Consider the following 20,990-nt stretch of genomic DNA (forward strand, 5'->3'; position numbering starts at 1 on the left):
TTCTAAGCAGCCGAGTCCAGCGAGTCAACAAAAACACCTCACGGAAATTCGATAATATGTAATATAGGCTTTTCTCGCGTCCGCGGCGCTGGAGATTCCGCATTAATCATTTCTTGTCTAGCCAGGTAGGTATCATGCAGGGCCCGCTCGTCTATGCCTTCAAGCTGTCCTTGCCTCCCTCGAACTCACCAAACTCGTACTCATCCGGGTACTTGTCTAGGTGTTCACGTAGCTGTGCCATTTGATGCTTCAGATCTGGCGTCAGTTCCTCATAAACGTCTTCAAACATGCCTCGGATTGGCGGCTTCTTCTCCATCTCGGCCTCTTTGAACGCCTTCAGCACCTCCCTTCTAGTCGAGTCTCTGCACTCCTTTTCCTTGGCCTCATCCCACATGCCCTTGGCCTCCATGTACTTGCGCAGGCGCGTAATGGGGTTGTCCCGCCTCTTCCAGTCCTCAACCTCGACTCTAGCACGGTAGGCAAACGAGTCATCCGACGTGCTATGGTGGCTGACCCTGTAAGTCATGGCCTCGATCAAGACGGGACGGCCCCCATTCTCGAGCGCCATTTCACGGGCCCTCTTCGTAGCCTCTCTGACAGCCCAGATATCATTGCCGTCTACTCTGATGGTGTCGATGCCGTACCCCAGGCCACGGCTGGCGATTCCGTCACCTCTGTACTGTTCTAATGTCGGCGTGGAGATGGCATAGCCGTTGTTTCGGCAGATGAAGATTACAGGACATGACCTTGTGGCCGCGATGTTGAGGGCGGCATGAAAGTCTCCCTCACTCGCCGCACCCTCGCCAAAGTAGGCTGCAACGACTCTCGGAGGTATCGACTGATCTTGCATCCGCTGCATTTTCAAAGCGTATGCTGCTCCCGAAGCTTGCGGAAGCTGCGTTGCCAACGGCGACGAGATGGTATGCTGTACGAGCAACGTGTTAGCATGTGTACTCTCCAATGCCCTCCAGGGGTGCCGTCTCGATCATGGGGACCTACGATATTCAGCTCCTTGCTACCATAGTGCACCGGCATGTTCCTCCCCCTACCGGGATCTTTCGAATTGGCAAAGAGCTGGTTCATGAAATCCGCCGTTGTGAAGCCCCGCTGCTTAAAGACTCCCTGCTCGCGGTACTGGCAGAAGATGACATCCTCGGGCGTCAGCACACTCGCGGAGCCGACGCTCAGCGCCTCTTCGCCCGCCGAGACCATATAGAAGCTCAGCCTGCCCTGGCGCTGGGCGTCGAACATGATGAGGTCCATGACGGAAATGAAGACCATGTCCTTGTAGAGCTTGACAATCTGTGCCTCGTCCAGGTCCGGGACGAAGGCGTCGTCGACAATGGCGCCGTTTTGATCCACGACGCGGTAGGTCGGCACAGCGGGGTAGTCCCCGGGCGTCTCGAACTTGAGGCTGCTCGTGAAGGCGCTCTTTACGGCGCCGGGGAAGGAGACGTGATTCGCGTTTGGTCTTTGGGAGAGGCTACTTGCTGCTCGTCTGGTTTGAGATGTTGCTGCTGCTGTCGCTGTTGATGTCGTCTTTGGAAGACCGCTTCCAGCTCGGGGGAGGGCCAACCCGCCGAGGGGTGCCCGTCGAAGGATCTTGGAGGTCCTCATCTCTGCTGCTTTTCCTTCTTTGATATTTTTCCAAAGAAATTCAATTAATTGAAAGGAGATTATCAGAAAGCCTTGCTTGATTACACGGGAATTTCCAGAGACGAAAGGGAAAGGAGTTGAGAGGGCCAGAGTGCCAAAGGGACTGAGGGAGAATGCCGAGACAGCAGCATCCCGAGGAAGACCGTCTATCGTCGGCCGAAGTTGCGACGTCATGGCTGAGCCGATGTAAGCCGTGTACAGATAAGGCGAGTTAGCAGTGGTGATTTCCCGCTAGACCCCCTGAAAGCCGTCACTGAGCTTTCTATCCTTTCCCCGCGCCCCGCGTGGATTCCTATCGATAAGAGAAACCCGAACCTTGAGGTAAGGTACCTAGACAGGGGTGCTGGTGTCTTGGGACTCTGACCGAGCAGCCAGCCCATCGACAAGGTTATGGTTTGCTCCGTGCTGGCGTCTAGGGACTGTTTTGTCCACCGTAACCGAATCAGAAGCCAACCTGTGACTTTTATTTCTTTCGCGACGGTTTGATACCGCATGAATTCATGGAAGCGTTTGATATTGGGCTGTTAACGGTGCCTTCTTTTTCTCTTTGATTATCCTGGCTGTAGATTACGGTCTCTATGTTGACTTTATCTGACGATTTGGATAAATTCAGTACTAGACGAATCCATGTCTGTGGACGGTGGTTTGCCTGTGCCAAACGGTGTTTGGCGAGAAAGTTATCGACGACTGATTTATACAAGACAGGTCCTTCGTATTAGTGTATTGAGAGTTTGAGTCACTAAGCCTTAATCTGAAATACACATTCGTGGTTATCTAATGCGACAATACTTCCCAAGAGCCTTGATTAAATAAGTCTCGTTCTTAAACTGTGGGTTCTCTTTTAAGGTGAAAGAGCTAACTAACGCCGGGTCTCTAAGCCGATTCTAACCTCATCAATTCAACTTTAGGAACAATCAACTGGACAATTCGAGTCATCCCAAGGATCAACCTGTTTGTTTAACATTAAAGCTCGGTTTGATAACTCTTCTAGAGCATCATCTTCTGAATCAATATACTGCACAGCATGTGCCTGGTTGTCAAACGACAATTCCACGGAGGTCAAAATGGATTGAACGTTGAATTAGCCCTCGTCCAGGGCAATAACTACTTCTCGCTTCACGACAGAAGATCGTAACACTAGTAGGTATACCGGAAGTCCTTATTCTCCCCATCCGTCTTATCCTCCCTCTCCTGCTCGATACCGGCCTGCAACCTATCCTCGGGAACCCCAAACTTGGAATTGCGCCGCTTGTTCTCCGCCACGCAGAGCAGGTAGTACACGAGCCCCGAGGCGGCCATGAGCGCAAAAGCAAACATCATGGCGCTGATGCCGAGCGGGTACCGCGGCGCCTGGCTCGACAAGAACAGCTGGGGACCGACGATGTTGCCGACGGCGTAGCACACGGCCACCGTGACGCCCATGAAGCTCTTCTTCGTAGCGCCCGCCGTGTTGGACGAGTTAAGACTCAGCATGAAGACCCAGGGCACGTTGTAGAAGCCCATGATGTACACGCACGCCAGGCTGGCGTTTCTGTTCTGGTTGATGTCGAGCGTGTGCACCATGACCGCGCCGACGAGCCCGACGAGCGCGGAGAAGATCCAGAAGAGGCAGCGCAGGTTCTGCACGAACATGGAGATCGTGGTGAGGACGACGCCGGCGACCATGGCGACCGCGGCCTGCGGCGTGGCCATGAGGACGGTCTTGGTCTGGCTGAAGCCGTAGCCCGAGATGATGAGCGGGTTGAAGTTCGTGATGCCCGCGTTGGCGACGGCGTAGCCGATGGCGCAGGCCCATACGCACCAGCATTTCGGGTCCTTGACGGCCTCGAGGATCTGCTGCGCGTCGAACTTCTTCTTGACGTCGACGCCCGTCTGGTTCTCGGCGAGGCGGACGACGACCTGTCGCTTCTCCCGCTCGTCAAAGAACCATGCCTTTTGCGGGGAGTCGGGCAGCGCGAAGAGAACCACGAAGCCGACGAGGACGGTGACGGCGCCGTAGATGATGAAGATGTACTTCCACGTCGACAGGCTCCCCTTGATATTGCCAATCGCGTAAGACAGAATACCGCCAAACACGCCGGCGAACGTATTATGCCACAGCGCCGTCCGCAGGGGCTGCTCTTCGCGGCGGTACCACGTCGCGTTGAGGACGAGCATGCAGGGGAGTAGGGCGGCCTCGAAGATGCCGAGCAGGACGCGGATGGCGGCGAGGCCGGCGAAGTTGTGGCAGGCGGACATGAGGCAGATGCAGGTGCCCCAGAGGACGAGGCAGGCGCCGATGAACTTGCCGATGGGGAGCTTGGTGATGAGGTAGAGGGCGGGGAGTTCCATGGCCAGGTAGCCAAAGTAGAAGACGGAGCCGAGCCAGGAGTATTCCTGCCCCTTGAGGTTCGCGTCTTGTCGGAGGCCAAAGATTGCGGCGAAGCCTAGGGCGTTCTATATCTCGGTGACATGGTTAGCCAATGTATATTCCATGGGCAGAAGAGAAAGAGAGGCAGAGTAGATTTTGAGAGACTTGCCTTGTCGAGGAACGCGAGGGTCATGCTGATTACGGCGCAGGGAAGGACGACGAGGTCTGTCTTCAACAGGATGCGCCTGTTTTGCGCGGGCGTCGGCGCCAAGGTCTCGTCGTACTGGGAGATTCCATCTTGTACGTCTTTGACGTCCGTCTGCTCCGTTGCGTCGTGGTCGACGATGGCTGATTTGGGTTCCATCATGAGAAATGGAAGCGTGGTGGAAACCACTTGGTAAGGTAGGTAGGTATGTACGGAACCGTGTAAGTCGGAGCGTGTGTGCTTCTAGGCAAACTCTCAATCAACGAGACAACCTAGTCAGACTCATTCAAGAGCCAACTTTCTTCTCAAAAGTCAAGAAGAATGAAGTCCAAGTTCGAGATCAAGGCCCAAAGACCAAACATGCTCCCCCGAGTCGGCGGCGGAACCGCAGGTATTTCAATGGCTCAACTCCACATCCCATGTCCCTGACTTTTCGATATCAACGAGAGCTCTGCCGGATAACACCAATTTCGTTCATCGATATGGAGACAAGCCAGGATAGAACCTGCGATTGACGTTATCATTCTGGGGTATCACGCAATGAGAAGGTGGAGCATTTGCTCGGTCCCCACCGAGATGATTGATGTCGAGATATCGGTGCAGTCCGAGGTGTTGTGCTGACTCGTGCTCCACCGGTCCTCACACTGTTGAGATCAGCGTTCAAGTACTACCGCAGTAAACGCCGTGTTAGCTAACAATGGTGTGGCATTTGTCTCAATATGTGACAAGGGAAAACTAGTGATGAAGAGCCTTTTCTTTGCATTATCTTGTTATCAAATAGCAAGTTTCCGAGCAAAATGCTGAAGACTACGTGAGTTCACGTTAGATGTCTTCCAAGGCAGATGATGCTCATTATTACTCAAGCCGAGACTTTCGTTTAGCCTACTTACGATTTGACCAAAATTCGCTTGATTCTAGACAGCTGGATGTTAATCAGGTTTCGTTGGCAAGATATTATGATAATGTGCATCTGGTCGCTCTGGAACACGGGCTCATTGGTAAATAAATTGGTATTAGTGAGACTCTGGAAATGATGCCAGAAAGGACTCCTCGAAGACTCAGAGCTTCGACTTCAGTCTATCAAGAACACTCAGATCCCGAGCCTGCTCAATTTCAGCCAGAATCACCTCCCTCGACCTCGCAGTATCCCGCTCAACCTCGGCCGCATACAGCTTCTGAATCGCCTCCGTCAAAGCCCCCCTCTTCCCGTCCCCAATCATCCGCCCATCAACCTCCGTAACATGAATCTGCGACGGGAAAGTCCCCGTACAGAAAGCCTCGTCGGCCCCGTACACCTCCGTCAGCGCGAAATCGAGCTCCCGCACCGTGATGCCCGCCGCCCGACAGACGTCAATGGTCTTTTGCCGCGTGATGCCCATCATCTGGTTATCCTTTGTCGGTGCCCACACCTCGTCGCCGCGAACGATGAAGAAGTTGACCGAGTTGCACGTCTTGACGAAGCCGTTGAGGTCCAGCATGAGCGCTTCGTCGACGCCCATAAAGTTGGCGTGCACGCACGCCTGCACATCTGTCGCCTTGGAGATGTGGTTCCACTGCTCGTCCTTGACGTCGGGCGGGCCGCGCCGGACCCAAGTCGTTCCCAGGCGCAGGCCGCGCGACTTGGCTGTCGGATCGACGGCTTTGATTTCGGGGATGATGACGATGAGGGGCAGGCCGATGTTGACGTGCGGGTTCTGGTAGGGCGTTGACTTCAAGCCTCTGCTGACGACCAGACGCATGTGGACGTGAGGCTCGTTTCCCATGTCGTTCGCGTCCAAGGTCTGGTGAAGAAGTGACAGGAGGTCTCCTTTTGTCAGGCCCAAGTCCATGCACATTGCCTTGGCAGACTGGAAGAGCCGATTAATGTGCTCCTTGGCGAACTGGACTCGGCCTCTTACAGCACGAATGCCTTCCTACAATGAGAAGCATCAGATCAGCGTTTGGACTTTTCTATGCCGGCTTGACCCTTTACTTACCCAAATTCCATCGCCTATGAGGAAGTTTGAGTCAAAGACCGAGACTATTGCTTGCTCTCTGGGGACTAGACGGAATTTGCCGGTAACGCCGTCGCGTATGCCAACCTTGTGTCCATAGTCAGTATCCTATTTTGGTGAAGAGTTCCAAGACAAAGACATGTCTTACCAATATAGAAGCATTTTTGGAGTTCAGAACAGCCGTGTGGCTTGTGGCCGGCTGAGGCTTTGGCTGAGAGTCGGACATGATGCTGGCGATGCTCTGTGCGCTGTGATTCCGTGTAAGTCGTAGAACATATGTTTAGAAGTTAAGTCTTGAATAAATACCACGCTTGTACAGAACCAAGAACCCCGATTTTTGTTCTGCAGGGACACTGGTCAAAGAAATGCCTAAAAGATGCCCCAATGCTTTTCCCAATGAGTAGGTAGTCTTGGCCGGCACCGCGCTCGGCCAGGGCCGAAACTCTGGTGACATTGCGCAAGCCAATCCCCACATATCATCGGTCCAGTCCGAGATCACCTCGGTCTTTGGGTATTAGCTTCAACCAATGCAATGGAAGTGAGGGATCAAATCGATAACAATGATCCGATGTTGAGCTCTAGTTTGGAATCAGGCGCTCGATTTATAACTGAGGTTGTGTGATGGCATTAGGTTAGCAAGTGTCGATAGCCACTGGTCACCCAACTTGCGCAAATGGATGTTGTAGGCAGGCTTGGTGTTGCTGGGTATCAATTTGACGATGTATCATTCAACCCAAGTTCCCTATTCTGTTGGACTGGAACTCGTCCATGAAGGTATCAAACCAAGCAGTGAGACCCTCATCTAAACCCAGTTGAGCGTTGTCGAAATACCCCGTGACTTGGTTCATGTACGTTTCCAACCCATCGCCTTGGAAGAACATGTTGGACTGCGTATTGTCTGCATCAAGGAGACCAAGAGTGTTCGGTCCGTTCACAGGAGCTACTGGCGACGCATCTGTGGGTTGGGTTTGAGCAACTGGCGGCTCCCACGTCCTTGGACCATATACTTTGATTCTTGCTGCCTGGAGAAGATCGCGATACTTCAGCAGGCCTTCTTCTTTCATCCGGGCAGTTCCGCGTTCGATGAGATCCATGCATAATGCCACATTGCTTCCATGGGAGTAGAGGAGAGGGGATTCTGGACTTTGATTCATCGCTTTCACGTGCCTAGTAGCTAATGGTCAGTTCGTAACCTTTAAAAGAATGCCATCCGGGGTCTGGTGGGAGAAGAAGCCTACCAGTCACAGTACAGGCCTGCTAATCCTACCATGAGGATCGAATGCACTTGCCGTATGCATCGGCAAACGGCAGTTATGCCATGCTGAAAGTCCAGCTTTTGCCACTGCTGAACAGTTCCAGACACGGCCCGAGAGCATATCTCAGCCATTTCTTTGGATGGAATCATGAAAGTGGGAGATGGCCGATACATGAGTAGCAGGAGAAGGCCATATTCAATCTTCATCTCGGAGTACTCGCGCGTTCCTTTGAATTTCAGGGCTTCCAAGTCTCGTTTCCAGCTCTCTAACTCTTGCTGGATCTTTTCGACCTCGTTGCATATTTCCTGAAATGTGGTTCTTGATGCTCGCCCATCAGAACCTCTGGCGATGTAGATGGATTCAAGGACGCGTCCGCCGATCTGGCGTAGTCTCATCAGATGATTGAAAAGCTTCACATTGAGTTTCTGGAACGAGGGCGCCGCCCGACTTTCTTGATCTGTGAGCTCGTCGAGAGTGCTGACAGATGGCTTGGGTGCATCTATAGCATGCTCTCTGACCGAGAGTACCCTGCCTGTTATGACCGCTACCTGTCTTTCCAGTGCGTAGACACACCACCACGTCCGGTTCCGGATCTCCCGGTCATCGGAGCTCAGGTCGCCAGGGGTGACGGAACGTCGGTGAAGGCCCATCTCTATGGCTGTTGACATGGCATATCGACTCATCTGCCAGAGGTCGTCGCCGTGATTTCTAATGTTTGATCCTAACATCCATAAGCACAGCAAGAGCACGGAATGCAGGCCTTGCAGGTCTCTCGGGTGATCGTGTATGTTCAAAAAGAATTGTAGGCCTGTCTGGAAGTAGTCTGCTGGGCTGTTCAAGTCCATCATCTGTCGGTACTCCTGGGCTTCTGTGCAAGTTGCCGAAGCGAGGGCTAGCACCATGAGGATCAGAAATTTTTGATACAACGTGCACCTGGCTGGGTCTTCGTACATTCGTACAAGACTGCCCCTCAAGAAGGGAAGAGAAACGAACGGCCACCATGGATGTATGCGACTGATGTATGTTGTCAGGAGAAATCTTGCGACTGGCTGCGGCGGGAGTGCAGCGTTGTTTCGGACGAGTTCGTGATCGTGACTGGAGGATTCTTGGCGACCAGAGTGCGAGACTGATGACGATCCCGACAGGTTGATCTGCTTAAAGAAGATACGAGCGAAGGTTGAGCCAGTAGCACTGCCCACTAAGGAGCAGAAGCATCAATCAATATCATTCTGTATTGCATCACCAATCCATGGCGTGAAGGAGCCACACTTACTGTAGATTCTTTCCGAGTAACCGCTCGGCCTCCCAATTGCAAGAACGCCAATCTCCTCGGCCTCTTTGCGAACATCATTGAATTGGCCAGGTTCAGATATCGGACCAGTCTGGCTTGCGGTGGCCTCAGAAACAGCGTCGAGTTTGGCTTGAAGCTCAATGATTCTGTCTTGGAGGCTTTGGACAGCAGCGTACGTGTAAGTCACACGGTCAGTGATATTGCACTGCTCATTTTGCTTGTGGCAAGTTGAGCATCGTGGAACCCGTAAATCGCACTTGAACATGTCAGTAATCCAGATCCTCCTTATTAGAAGAGTGACTACCTACCTTAACTTTCCTTGCATGGCAACGGCTACATGCCTTGGATACTGTCGGTGGAAATCGTGATTCCCACGTTGGATCCATCATTTGTGGATTGAGGATTTGTTCGTGTTGCTACTGGCTCTGTAGCTTACCAGAGTGTGTAGTTCTCTACGTCTCGGGGGTGTCCGAGTCTCAGGTAGGTGGACTTCGGAAGACAGTTAAAGAAACAGTGCGTGTCACTGTGTCACTGAGCTGCCAGTGGAAGTCGGGGATTCTTATCGATAGACCGCCCCACTTGCCATTAATGGTGATTTTCCAAGGATGCGGTTCGGTGGTCGGTGAATCTCGGTGTAGAGCTCCTGTTTGCTGTGTGTAAGTCTGACCTGACTTGGATGCCTTCATAGGCAGCTCAAGAAATCACACAGGAGAAAAAAAGAGTGCACACTTTTGTTTATTTTCACGCTCCCAATACAATTGCTTCGGAAGGAGCGCATCTTTTCCTTTTCCTCCCACGCACACTTACCACAAAAACCTCTTCCACTTCACACGCATCCGCCACTCGTTACAACACGCAAACAACAGCCTCCATCGAGAATTTCAATATCCAATTTCATCGCCATCGATCAGCTTTTTTTTCCCACACCAAACCACTGAGCCTCAGATACAGTTTCCATCAAGAAGTTGATCGAGAAGCCTCAGTATGACTCCCGCTGGTGCCATTGCTTTGTTGGTCATCCTGGTCATTGCTCTCGTCTGCACTATCATCTGGCTCGCAAAGGACCAGGTTCACACCTTCGTCAAGGCTTTGGCCGATCACCGAGCGGCGCGCAAGGAGGCTTCGACCACTGCCAATACAGAAGTCCCCTCCAACGAGGCCACCGTCTAGGTACGTTATTTCTTCATTTTTCCCGGCAAAGAATACCACACTCCCATCTGGATGTCATTGTTCATGGGCCCTGGTCTTCAGGATGTGGCTTGACTTCTCAATGTCATCGACTTAGCGCGCACCAGCCACACTCAATCCCCAAATTCTCCACCAAAATTTATTCCATCCTGGAAGCTCTCCAAGCACCGATAGACTGACTTCATTGCGCGCCGCCCCCAGGTCTCTCCACGCTCCCACGACAAAATCGAGCCATTCCATAGCAATGGCGACCCGACGCGCTCTCCGCTCCTCTTGGAGCGCGCGATCCCTTTCGAACCAGCTCAGCACATCTCCTTCCCCTATCTCCCGCCCTTTCGCAATCGCCTCCCGATCCATCAACACCTCAACCGACCCTTCCGCCGATGGCAAGACAACCCACTTTGGCTTCAAGACTGTCCCCGAGTCTGAGAAGGCCGACCGCGTCGCTGGCGTTTTCCACAGCGTCGCCGACTCTTACGACCGCATGAACGATCTCATGTCTTTTGGCTGGCACAGAATATGGAAGTACGTTTAGTTTCTCTCAACATCTGCATCATGCCATCACTACTAACACACCTCTCCCAGGGACCACTTCGTCTCTGGCCTCCAGCCAGGCCTCTCAGCCTCCAACCCACCCACTCCCCAGCACATCCTCGACATCGCCGGCGGCACAGGTGACATTGCCTTCCGCATGCTCCACACGGCGCACAACATCAACCACAACCCCGACGTCCGCGTCACAATCTCCGACATCAACCCCTCCATGCTCGCCGTCGGCCGCGACCGTTCCCGATCCCTCCCGGCCTCCCAGCAGGCCGCCATGTCCTGGCTCGAGGCCAACGCTGAGAAGCTCCCCGAGGGCGCCATCAAGGACAATTCGATCGACCTCTACACCGTCGCCTTCGGCATCCGCAACTTTACAAACATCCCCGCCGCCCTGCGCGAGGCCCACCGCGTGCTCAAGCCAGGCGGTGTCTTCGCCTGCCTCGAGTTTAGCAAGGCAGACGACTACCCGCTCTTCAACGCCATCTACAAGCGTTGGTCCTTCAGCGGCATTCCCCTCATCGGCCAGCTCGTCGCTGGTGACCGGGACAGCTACCAGTACCTCGTCGAGAGTATCGAACGGTTCCCCAGCCAGACGGAGTTCAGGGATATGATCAAGGATGCTGGTTTCGTTGTCTCTGGTGAGGGTTATGAGAACTTGACTGGCGGTGTTGCTGCCATTCACAAGGGTATGAAGCCTATTGCGTAATGGTCGATTCAGGGGTAATCCGGGAGGAAGGGGATTCATCAGGAAAAATGGGGTTTGGTGAGCTCGAGAAGCTCTTGTAAACTGTATGTATATGTATCAACACAGGGAAATCAATCATCGGCATGGTTGCATAGAAGGCGGGCACCCCCAGACAGACTCTCTACACAAAATGTATACCAAAAAAGGCCGCTGGACCTATTTTATAAGCAACACGACTCAAGCAACCTTGGAGAAACCTGAGGAAACGGCAAGCGCGGCCTTGAGCTCCCAAGTCTGGCTGAGCGACTTGAGTGTTCTGGACAGGACACTGCTCAGCTGGACTTCGTGTCAGTGAGTCCCCGCGGACGTATCAGTGAAAGTGATCATCGACAACAGCAAGGAAGCCGCCACGAGCCTTTGATATCTCCCATTGAGACCATCAAAACCTGACAATTTAGCTCGTGTTGGTAGCATGGCTGCTGACAGGACAACAAGAACGGGTACGCCTCTAAACAAAATATCCATTCTATCCTTTTAATCGCCTGGCATACTCTCCATCTACAAGGCCATTTTTGTCCAAGGCTCGTTAAGCAGCTTGTCCATCGTTGTTTCTGTTCGGCTAGGACACTCTCTGTCCATCTTCATATTAAAGCGTCCTCTTTCTTGTAATCCAAGGCGATGGAGCAGCCCGCTCGGATGGCTGCTTCGATCTCGACATCGAAGTGGAGGTAAGTGTCGGTGAAATCCACGGTGTTGGTGACCTTTGCTAGAGTGACTTTCGTAGAGCACACCTCTACTAAAACCATTTTAAATGCCCGCACTTATATTCATCACGCGGCCTTCAAGATCAGTTCATCTGTGAATACGAACGGGAGCGGGCCGACGTAAAGAGAGAGAGAGAGAGAGAGAGAGCCTTCTATCAATTATGACCGCTTGACTCTTAAAGCTGATTCTTCAGCGAATACGGCCAGGGAGAGCGCAACGCAGGGGAACAAACGTTCACATTACCTCGACTCTCAATACCTGCCTGGTACTTTATCATGTTATAGCTCATCAAACAAAAGATTTCGGATCGGGAACATGGTTTCCAAAGATGCATCTGTTGTCAACAACGAGGCCAAGCTCATCCTGGTCCGAGGCAGAGGCTCTGTCCACAATGCTACTTTATAGAACCAGAGTTGTGAGGTCTTGGGAATACCAAGCTTTATTTCTTGGTAGGTACGAAGAACCAGTTTGTGAACTTGGGAGTCAGCAAACGGGGACCGGCTTGCCTCACTCGCTGTAATTTTAACCCCCTCCAAAGGTAATGGAATGCAGCTAAGCCCGCATTTGGCCTTCATGGGCGTGCACTGCCCGATCATCGATCTCTGCACTGCAATTTTAACCCCCCTCAAGGAGTCTGTGTTTCGGTGTCATGCAATTCGGCAAGTCCTCTGATTCGCGCCGTACCCTTCTCCCTGGGGAGACCTAAGGATGTCAGCATTGCACTGCAGTCTTAACTCTCCCTAAGGGGATAAAGCCAAGCTTAGGTCGCAGCTTGTCCTCCAATAAGCTCTGATACCATACCATCTACCGCGCCGGGGGGCTACCTCGAGCCTCGCTTCTCCCGAGGCTCTTCACTAGAATCTGCCTCCTCTAAGCCATCTGTCCATCTTACTCCGGCTTACGTACTTCAGCCCCTTTTCATTGCAACTTTAACTCCCCCAAAGGCAAAGCCGGCCGAGCCTTCCTCACAGCCTGACCCTAGGTAGCCTCTCAACTACGTCATATAACTACATGCCATCTATACTCCAATTTCATACCAAACAAAATAAACAATTCTCTTGCCCAACATACAGAGATATGAGCTATAATATCTCCGCTCAAGACTGACGCCGAGAGCACAGCAATACTGTGTTGGCACTGTGTTGGGAACTCCATTTCTCGAAGACTATCAACCTCACAAAGAGGTAACGTCTACTACATCAAGACTTCCAGGAAAGCTTCAACGTTCGGAACTAAAACAACGTTCCAGGCCTTTCTCCCTCTCGTCTCATAGAAGAACAACCACCTTTTTATGCACTTCTCACCGACGAAAAGAAAAAACTCTCCAAACATGGATGAAAAACGGAAACTTGAGTTGGAAAGAAAAGGTCCTCTCCACCTTTCCCCCCCTCAAGTTGTCTCATTAAGATACGCGTACAAGAATTGGTAGCACTTATTTTTTCTTTGGCCCCCCTTTCTCCCATTCATAACCGGCAAAAAACGATAAAATCTTTGTCCTTTCATTCCCCTGCTTGCGAAGGGCCAAACTTGGCCATTACAGCTTCAAAGACTTCATTTGATGGACCACGTGGCTTCGATTCCGAGGCCTGAGCCATCTTGCATACTTCATCAAAGGCTTCAGGAGGAGAGCCCTACTCTGCCGGGGTAGCAGGACCGGGGGCGGGGGAGGCGCCGCCTTCGCCCTTGAGGCCACCGCGACCACGTCCTCCACGTCCTCCGCGCTCGCCTCCTCGTCCACCTCGGCCACCACCACGGCCGCCACGACGGGTGCTCTCGGAATCACTGGCGCCACCGGCACTGCGGTAGCCGCTGCCAGTGTTTGCAGAGTTACCACCGCCTCTGCTGCTGCCCCAGTTGCCGGCACCACCGCGGGGCTGGAACTTGCTCTCGCGGTGTTGGAAAACCTTGACGAGGGGACGAGACCGGTCCTCTTGAGCCCGGGTCTTGAGGTCTTCGGGAAGGCTGTTCAGAGCAGCATCACGCTCCTCAATCGTCTTGAACATGACAACTTTGTTGGAGTTGCCCCATTTCTCGACCTTGAGGATGTTGTTCTTGTGCTCGCCGTCGAAAAGATCACGAGTCTGCTCCTCGGAGTTCACATTCATAATGAAAAGACCGACAATATCTTGAGCAGGTGTCTTGGGCGCGGGAGAAGAGACGGGGTCAGGGCCGTTGGCTGATCCGTTAGCAGCTGCAGGCGCAGGGCGCTCGTCCTTGGGAGGGACGGCAGGTGGTGCCGCAGCAGCAGGTTGAGGAGTTCCAGGCTTAGCTGATGGCAGGGGTGTTGCGACCGCAGGCTTGGGAGGTGCTTGGGATGACGGCTGTCTGCTGGTGGGCGGGGGAGCCGTAGTCTGAGTAGAAGGCGGGGCCGGGGCGGGCAGGTTGCCAGCACCAGCAGGTCCGGCGGGAACAGGCGCAGCGGCCTTGGCACCTCTGTGTGAGAAGTTGAAGCCTTGGGCGCGCATCTCGGTTCCGATACGTCCATCTTGAATCTCAAGCACCAACCATCCGAATGCAGCATCAGCCAAGTTGAAGTTCCACATGTTCTTGAAAGCACTCTCGTCGACCTGGCCGAGCTGCGCCTGGCCGGCAACGGGGCCGCCGAAGGGGTTGCCTCCCGCAGCAGTAGTGGGCATCTTCTCGACAATCTGAAGGGCGTTCTTGAGCAGGTTCTGTTGGCCCTCGTTCTGAGAGATGGCTGGCTCGACTTCGTTCTTGACCGTCTCCCAAACATCGTTGAAAGAGGCCTTGGAGGCAGCGAGCTTGCCGCGGTAGTGGTCGAGGGTGGGGTTTACGCTGAACTCGTTGTAGGAGCTGCCGTAGCGGAAGTGGAGTCCGGCAGAGATGGAGAAGTCGGCCTTGAGGGTGACGGAAAGCTGGTTCAGAATACCCTCACGGGCAGGGGAGGCGTGGGTAACGAAGACGCGGGTTTCGGTGGGGTCGTAAACTCGGTGCGCAGTGTCGACAAGCTCGCCCATCTGCAACAGGGTAGTCCACATAGTTCCCTGACCTCCGGCAATCGTAGTTCTTCCTTCGCCATTGTCGAAGAGCTTGTGCATGACAACAGCACCACCAAGACCCAAGAGGCGCAGCTTGACTCCACCGAGCTCGAGAAGCATCGAGCGGGCCTCGTCGATGATGTGCAGGTTGTGTACCTTATACTCTCCGGAACGGAACTTTTCGAGAACGCGGACATCTTCGCAAGCACCCCATACAGTGTATACTGGGATATCGAGCTTGATCTCGCCGCTCAAGAGTAGAGAGAGCTCGGAGAGGGGAAGCTCGTTGGCAGGGAACCGGCTCTTGACGGGTCCGGGGCCGCCCTGCTGAATGGCCTTCTTGACGGGCTCGGAAATCAGGGGAGAGTATTGAGCAACATGCTTCAGGGTTCTTCGCACCAGTGTCAGAATGACAACGGTCGGTTATAGAGTCGCGGAGTGTTCCTTACTTTTCTGCGATTCGCTCCAGGGAGGTGTCGTCGTAGAAGCCAAAGTCGCCAGTGTGGATGATGTGATCGGCTCGTGCTTGTCTTGCCAGGTCGTTGAGGGATGTGAGGTTTCCTATCAAAGTTGCCGTTAGATTCAAGCTTCATAGCCGGTCGCCCGACGGGATTTGATGGAATGGCGACGAACCTCGAACATCAGCTATGCACAGAACTCGGATGGGGCCAGTCTGGATAACGCGACCCTGGTTGGGGAGGAGAGGCGCAGCTCCAGGAGGAATCGAAGAAGCTCCGTTGGGCATGTAGCCCGGGTTGTTGTTGTTGTATGGACGCGGCTATAGACATCGATGACATGTTAGTACTGGGGCCAGAAGCGGGACAAGGAGGAGCTGTCAGGGTCCCGCCGGAGAACAGCGAAGCATCACGGCCACGAGGACAGAGCAGAGCGGGGAGATGCGCAATGAGATAGAAAGCATCACGAGGTGTATGATACTGGATGGGGAGCTTGAAATGACGAGAAAAGGAGGTAACTCACGGCAGCCATGCTAGTTTGTTGTCGAGGTAATCGCGAGATGGAGATTGGGCGATTGGAGGTCGCAGGGGGAGACGATCGGGCTCGGGGGTTCGTCGTCGGGAGAGTGACCGGGTGCTCGGTTCGGGTGGTCGTCGAGGGGAGGAATTGGGTATCAACGGAGATGGAAATGAGGTTGGAAGGAGCAGACGGTGATGTTTGCGACGAGAAAAGGAACAAGCTCCCCTTACAAGGCTGGTGATATTTTTCTGGAGGTTGAGGAAAAGTGCAAGGTGTAGGTGGAAGCAACGAACGGACGAATTGGCGCACTGCCAGAAGAGGCTGCTCTTGCCCCAAGTGGTTTAGCGCGGATGCTCACAGCTGGCAGGGGCTACAGAGGTAAGGTAATGTGCTGGGCCTTTCCAAGACTCAAGAGCAACTCCAGCTACCAACCTTAGGTACCTACCCGACTCCTCTTAGCTATCATGAGGCGGGTACCTTAGGCAGAACAGCACTTAAGCACCTCAAAGACTCAAATGGAACGGGACCTCCACTGGAACCTAAGGTACCTAAGCTCGCTGAGTGACTGACGGGAGAGCCTGCTGGGCACCTCCAGGCACCACAGCGGGGCTCGGGCAGCTGCCTTCCAGGTAGCGCTAAACATACCCGGGACCTCAGCTCCTCACTTTATTGCTCACTTCTGCCCCGAGTTGGACCTCTCAGGGATAGACACGACATTCGATTCAAACGGAGGCGAACAGCACCTCAGCTCACTCTCTTTGATCGTTTAGACCTGCAGATCCCGTCGCAAATTTCTCCTTGCAGACATATACAGTACAGTGTTGGGATCTTCTCAAAGGACCACGGCACACCTCAAAGATACCCTAGACCTCTCAGCAACCTTGGCACGTGAGGTCTAACCTCTGGAATAAGGCCCGGCGGGATGAGGCGGGAGTCCGGAGACCGGAAGCCGAAACAACGACATCCCAACGACTCGCGCCCAGCTTGGGGCAAGGTATTGGGTAAGCACGGAAGCAAGTGAGGAGCAAAGAAATGGATCCACCACATTTGCTGTGGTTGCGCTACTCTATTCTGTCTTCCCCGCGTGTCACGATTGAACCTAAGTAGCCTCCAGAAGATCCCGGTCGCTATGCTAACTGTTTACATGTGCTGCAACAAAAGCACTCCACCGTCCGTCCACCACAAGTCAAGCCAGCAGGATACTAAATATGAAGATATAAAAGGATGTGAAAATGAAAGGACTCGTGGAGGCTTAGCCAAGCCACACATGGGTTCCCCTTTTGAATATATGTTGCACTCGATCCATCAACTCCGCCTTATGCACATACGTTTGGATGATTACACAGCGCCTTCCAACTAGGTTCGAGACTGCAATAGAGGCAGAGCCTAGGAGTCTCGCCGTCCAAAAATGCCTTTTTCACAAGTAGCTACAGCTACAGCTGTCGCTGCTTCTCACCACATGTCCTCACGGTCGTCCCGGCGCCTTACGTCGTCGCTACCGTCACGCCCGTACTGATCGTGATAATACTGCTTGCCAGGCTGAGGGTCATAGCTGTCAGGGCCTTGGTAGCCATTGCTGCGTCCGTTATCCACGTCGCCGCCATGGTCGTACTCGTAGATTTGAGCGTCATCAACATAGTCCACCTCATCATGAGGATGGTCACCGTATTGGCTCTCGCCCTAGGAATTGAGTTAGCTTGGCTCTCCAGACGAGAGTAGAAATAATCAACATACCCGATGATAGTCAAAGTTGTACTGGCCCGTCGAGTCCTGCTCCCCCGCCTCTTGCTGCTGCTGCTGCTGTTGTTGCTGCGCCAAGTACTGCTCTTCCTGTTCCTTGCGGCGACGCTCCTCTTCCAGACGTCTTTGCTGCGGCGACTGAGGGACCTGCATCTGCGGGTGCATAGCCTGAACGATGGCGAGATAGTTGTACATGAAGTTGCTGAGAAGAACCTGACTCAACAGAGAGCGACGCGGGTTTGCGAGCTTAATGTGAGCCATCCGATAAATCGCTCGTTCCTCGAGCAACGGGAATCTGGTCCAGTGGTAGTCGACGTCAGCCTTGAGCGGGCGATACGGCACCTCCTCCGAGACCCGCAGATGTTGGTTCTTCTTGCTGCTGCTCTCCTTTTCGCTCTTCTTCTTGCCACCGCCAAAGAGGCCTGAGAAGAGACCACCCTCCTTCTCCTTCTTGGCTTCCGACTTCTTGCTCTCCTTCTTCCGCTCTTCGGCCAATTTGTTGTCGACGTTGTCGCGGTCCACAATGATACTTTCTCTTCCCTTAGAAGACGCCCCTTCGATCGAGTTCTGGAGCACATCCAAACGGGCATTGTCCTGTCCCTTCTCGGCGACTTGCTGCTTTTTCCTCTTCTCCTCTTCCTTCTTCTTCTTGTCCTTGTCGTCACTACCGCCCTTGAGCCACTTTGACCAGCCTCCAGAAGATTTGCTCGAAGATACACTGGAAGCATCATCGTCTCTCTCCTTTCTCAGTTTCTTCTCTACCCTCTTTTCTTCTGGCTTCTTCTCCTCTGGCTGGAGAGTGGGAATAAACGTCAGCGTATCGGTTCGGTTTGCGCCACTGCCAGGTAAGACAGATGGGTGGGAAGCCATGTCGTTCAAGGTGTGATTAGGGGCATTGGTTTGCTGCTGCTTGGACTGCTGCTGCACCTGTGGCGGCTGTTGAGGTGCCGTAGGTGTTGTCGGGCTTGGCGCAGAGTTGGCTGAACCCGGGCGTTTGCTTGAACGAGCGGGAGGCTCGTCCATTAGGGGCTGCGAGGGGGCATGCTGTGAAGATGAGGACCTCTGGGGGAACTGCTGCCTTTGCGCGCTCTCGTCCGTCGCTGGTGACTCAATAATGGCAGGAACCGGGGGCTTGGCATCAGCTGAAACCGAAGATGTTCTCGTTGGGTGTTGCTGCTCAGGACGTGTGCTCAGGGGAGAAACAGGTTCTTCAATCTCGGACGAAGCGCCGTCAGATGTCGTGCCCAGATCTTGAGAGAACTTGTGCTGGCGTCTGACGGAGCGATTGGGGCGCGAGAAATTCTCTGACACTGGCTCTGATTGCGCTCTTTGCTGCGTAGGCAATGGGGGCACTTCGGGCACGTCAGATGGCAGAGGGGGGACCGTATCCGCGGAGTCAGAGGAATCCGTGTGGGCATGTCGGTTGGCGACCCGTTTGGAGAATGGCAATCGATCTGAGCGTACACTGCCGTTCTTTCGGTATGTTGTTCGGGTTGACCGGCGAAGTCCCATGCCGGGAGCTACAGGCAAGATGGGCAGATCCTCGGCGCCAGCCTCCGGTTGAGCACCTTCAGCAAGCTCACGCACTACTTTGGAAGGATCCTTGACTAATTCGTTCAGGTTGAGCTCAGGAGTTGAATAGTCCCTGAGTGAGCTCTTGCGTCCGAGTCTCTCGGCGCCATCAATGTACCCAACGGCACCTCTTCCCCCAGAGTTGTCGATTTGCCGTGAGAGCATGCTCTTCTTTCTTCGCAGGCCGCCGCCAGAATCGCTTCGGCCCATACCGCCGTCACTAGAGTCGCCCGATCGCCGCCGAATCGTCTTGACACGATCCTCCAAGAAGGTCTTGAATTCGGTCGGGGCCAGCTCGGGATGGACTGCCGCAGGGACCCAGAGTAGCCTCGAAGGATCATTTTCGTCGTCGTCTCCCGTTGGCGCGATAGGAGGCATGGCGACAAGGGACAAGCCGGAGAAGGGGAGCATATCAGGGTCAGCATTATTTCCGACATCCATAGACATGCGCCGCAGGGCCTGCAAGTTGTTGAGTTCCTGCGCGATGTCGTTCGGGTTCTCGATGCTGCCTAGAGGAAATTGGGAGGACTCGTTCTTAACATCTCGTAAGGAGATTGGCGGCGATTTGGGACCGTTCTCGAACGACATGCTTCGCTGGCTAGGCGACCGCGTTGGCAAAGTCTGTGAATGCTTGAGAGTCGTGGAGCCATTTTGTGCCATGCCCAGGCCCGTCTTGTCCGAAGCTGAACGGATCATCTGCCTACGAGGATCGTCGTCGGAGTGGTCGGATTCGAACTTGTTGTTGAGCTGGTCGGTGTAGGACTGTCCGAGGTAGCTGATGGGTCGGCCATCGCTGTCGTACTCCTCGTCGCCGTAGAGGGTTCCAATGGTCTCGGTCACATGGTGGCTGGGATCTGAAATTGACAGCTGGCTCGCATGACCGCGTCGACTCGCAAAGCTGCCACCAACATCGGCGCGGGGTCTAGATGAGGTCTGCGGATGGCACGGAGAGTTAGTCAAAGGTGCTGTTCAGAGAAAGGAGGCCCAGTGAGCAAAATTCGAGGCCTGAAACGGAGGCAAAGAAAAGAAGCGCGCCATGCTAAACAAGGTCGACTTGAAAGGCTCTCGGAACGTTGGGTGCCAAAGATGGGTGCAGTGGCGAGTTCTGGGCAATTCTACGCACCATCATCTAGGAAAGGAATGGCCTTGAGGAAGGCCGAAAAGCCAATTATTCCCTAGAATACACCACTCGTCTGCCAAATATCTCGTTCGAAAAGAATGCGTCGTTGAGCTCTCATCTGTCGAGGGTGTAGTGCAGCATAGGCGCGGCGTGTGAGCGACGGGAGTTTCGAAGGCGGGAGTTGGATCAAGGTTGGGATCGGAGTACGGATACAGGTATGAATTCTTCGGTCGGCGCGTCGTTCAAGATCGCATGGGGACGGGAGGGGAGTGTATTGGAGCGGTACCCGGGATGTACAGCGATAAGAGTTGAAAAGACTGGAGAAGTCCGCCGTTGCAAACGAGAGAAAGAGAAAAAGCAAGCGGCAAATTATGCTGTTGAGAGCACGGAACAGCGAGAATGGGTCGGTTCGAGACTGGTCCAGGTGGGCAGTTGGCCGGCGTGTCTTGTGCTAACGTTGTGTTGTGTCGTCGGGTAGTGGTAAGGTAGAGAGACAGAGAGAGAGAGATGATGGGGGAGGCAGTGGTGGTGGTGGTAGGCGAAGTAGTGGTGGAGGAGCAAGGTAAGGTAGGAAAGGTTGAATGACGGGATGTTGCTCGTTGTTGGAAGTTGTAGCGCTCGGTAAGGCAAATGGTGTCAAACAATCTA

At 53.8% G+C, this 20,990-nt stretch overlaps 5 protein-coding genes across 5 annotated transcripts; 1 reads left to right on the forward strand and 4 right to left on the reverse strand.

Moving 5' to 3' along the window:
* Positions 1-73: 73 nt before the first annotated feature.
* On the reverse strand, positions 74-1,736 carry HER10_EVM0012540 (dehydrogenase E1 component). Its single transcript, XM_035481934.1, has 2 exons — positions 1,000-1,736; positions 74-925 (listed from the first exon to the last, which is right to left on the reverse strand). Exons 1-2 carry the CDS (start codon positions 1,615-1,617, stop codon positions 152-154), a joined length of 1,392 nt encoding a protein of 463 aa, XP_035330221.1. The 5' UTR covers positions 1,618-1,736; the 3' UTR covers positions 74-151.
* Positions 1,737-2,793: 1,057 nt separating this feature from the next.
* Positions 2,794-4,370, reverse strand: HER10_EVM0010099 (major facilitator superfamily transporter; the record flags this gene model as incomplete). The annotated part of the gene is made up of 2 exons (XM_035479569.1): positions 2,794-4,092; positions 4,176-4,370. 2 exons carry the CDS (start codon positions 4,368-4,370, stop codon positions 2,794-2,796), a joined length of 1,494 nt encoding a protein of 497 aa, XP_035329937.1.
* Positions 4,371-5,269: 899 nt separating this feature from the next.
* On the reverse strand, positions 5,270-9,138 carry HER10_EVM0008065 (uncharacterized protein; the record flags this gene model as incomplete). Its single annotated transcript, XM_035477601.1, has 7 exons — positions 5,270-6,124; positions 6,188-6,292; positions 6,354-6,453; positions 6,968-7,372; positions 7,444-8,659; positions 8,735-9,008; positions 9,061-9,138. The coding sequence occupies 7 exons, from the start codon at positions 9,136-9,138 to the stop codon at positions 5,270-5,272; spliced, it is 3,033 nt and encodes a 1,010-aa protein (XP_035329688.1).
* Positions 9,139-10,113: 975 nt separating this feature from the next.
* Positions 10,114-11,385, forward strand: HER10_EVM0007166 (ubiquinone/menaquinone biosynthesis methyltransferase). Its single transcript, XM_035476731.1, has 2 exons — positions 10,114-10,465; positions 10,526-11,385. The coding sequence occupies exons 1-2, from the start codon at positions 10,185-10,187 to the stop codon at positions 11,190-11,192; spliced, it is 948 nt and encodes a 315-aa protein (XP_035329573.1). The 5' UTR covers positions 10,114-10,184; the 3' UTR covers positions 11,193-11,385.
* A 2,182-nt stretch (positions 11,386-13,567) lies between these two features.
* HER10_EVM0011632 (uncharacterized protein) lies at positions 13,568-20,351 on the reverse strand (the record flags this gene model as incomplete). The annotated part of the gene is made up of 7 exons (XM_035481059.1): positions 13,568-15,326; positions 15,385-15,496; positions 15,569-15,713; positions 15,914-15,923; positions 17,367-17,590; positions 17,645-20,155; positions 20,346-20,351. 7 exons carry the CDS (start codon positions 20,349-20,351, stop codon positions 13,568-13,570), a joined length of 4,767 nt encoding a protein of 1,588 aa, XP_035330117.1.
* Between the last annotated feature and the right edge of the window lie 639 nt (positions 20,352-20,990).

Source organism: Colletotrichum scovillei (assembly GCF_011075155.1).
Source record: "Colletotrichum scovillei strain TJNH1 chromosome Unknown Contig00009, whole genome shotgun sequence".
NCBI classification, from domain to species: domain Eukaryota; kingdom Fungi; phylum Ascomycota; class Sordariomycetes; order Glomerellales; family Glomerellaceae; genus Colletotrichum; species Colletotrichum scovillei.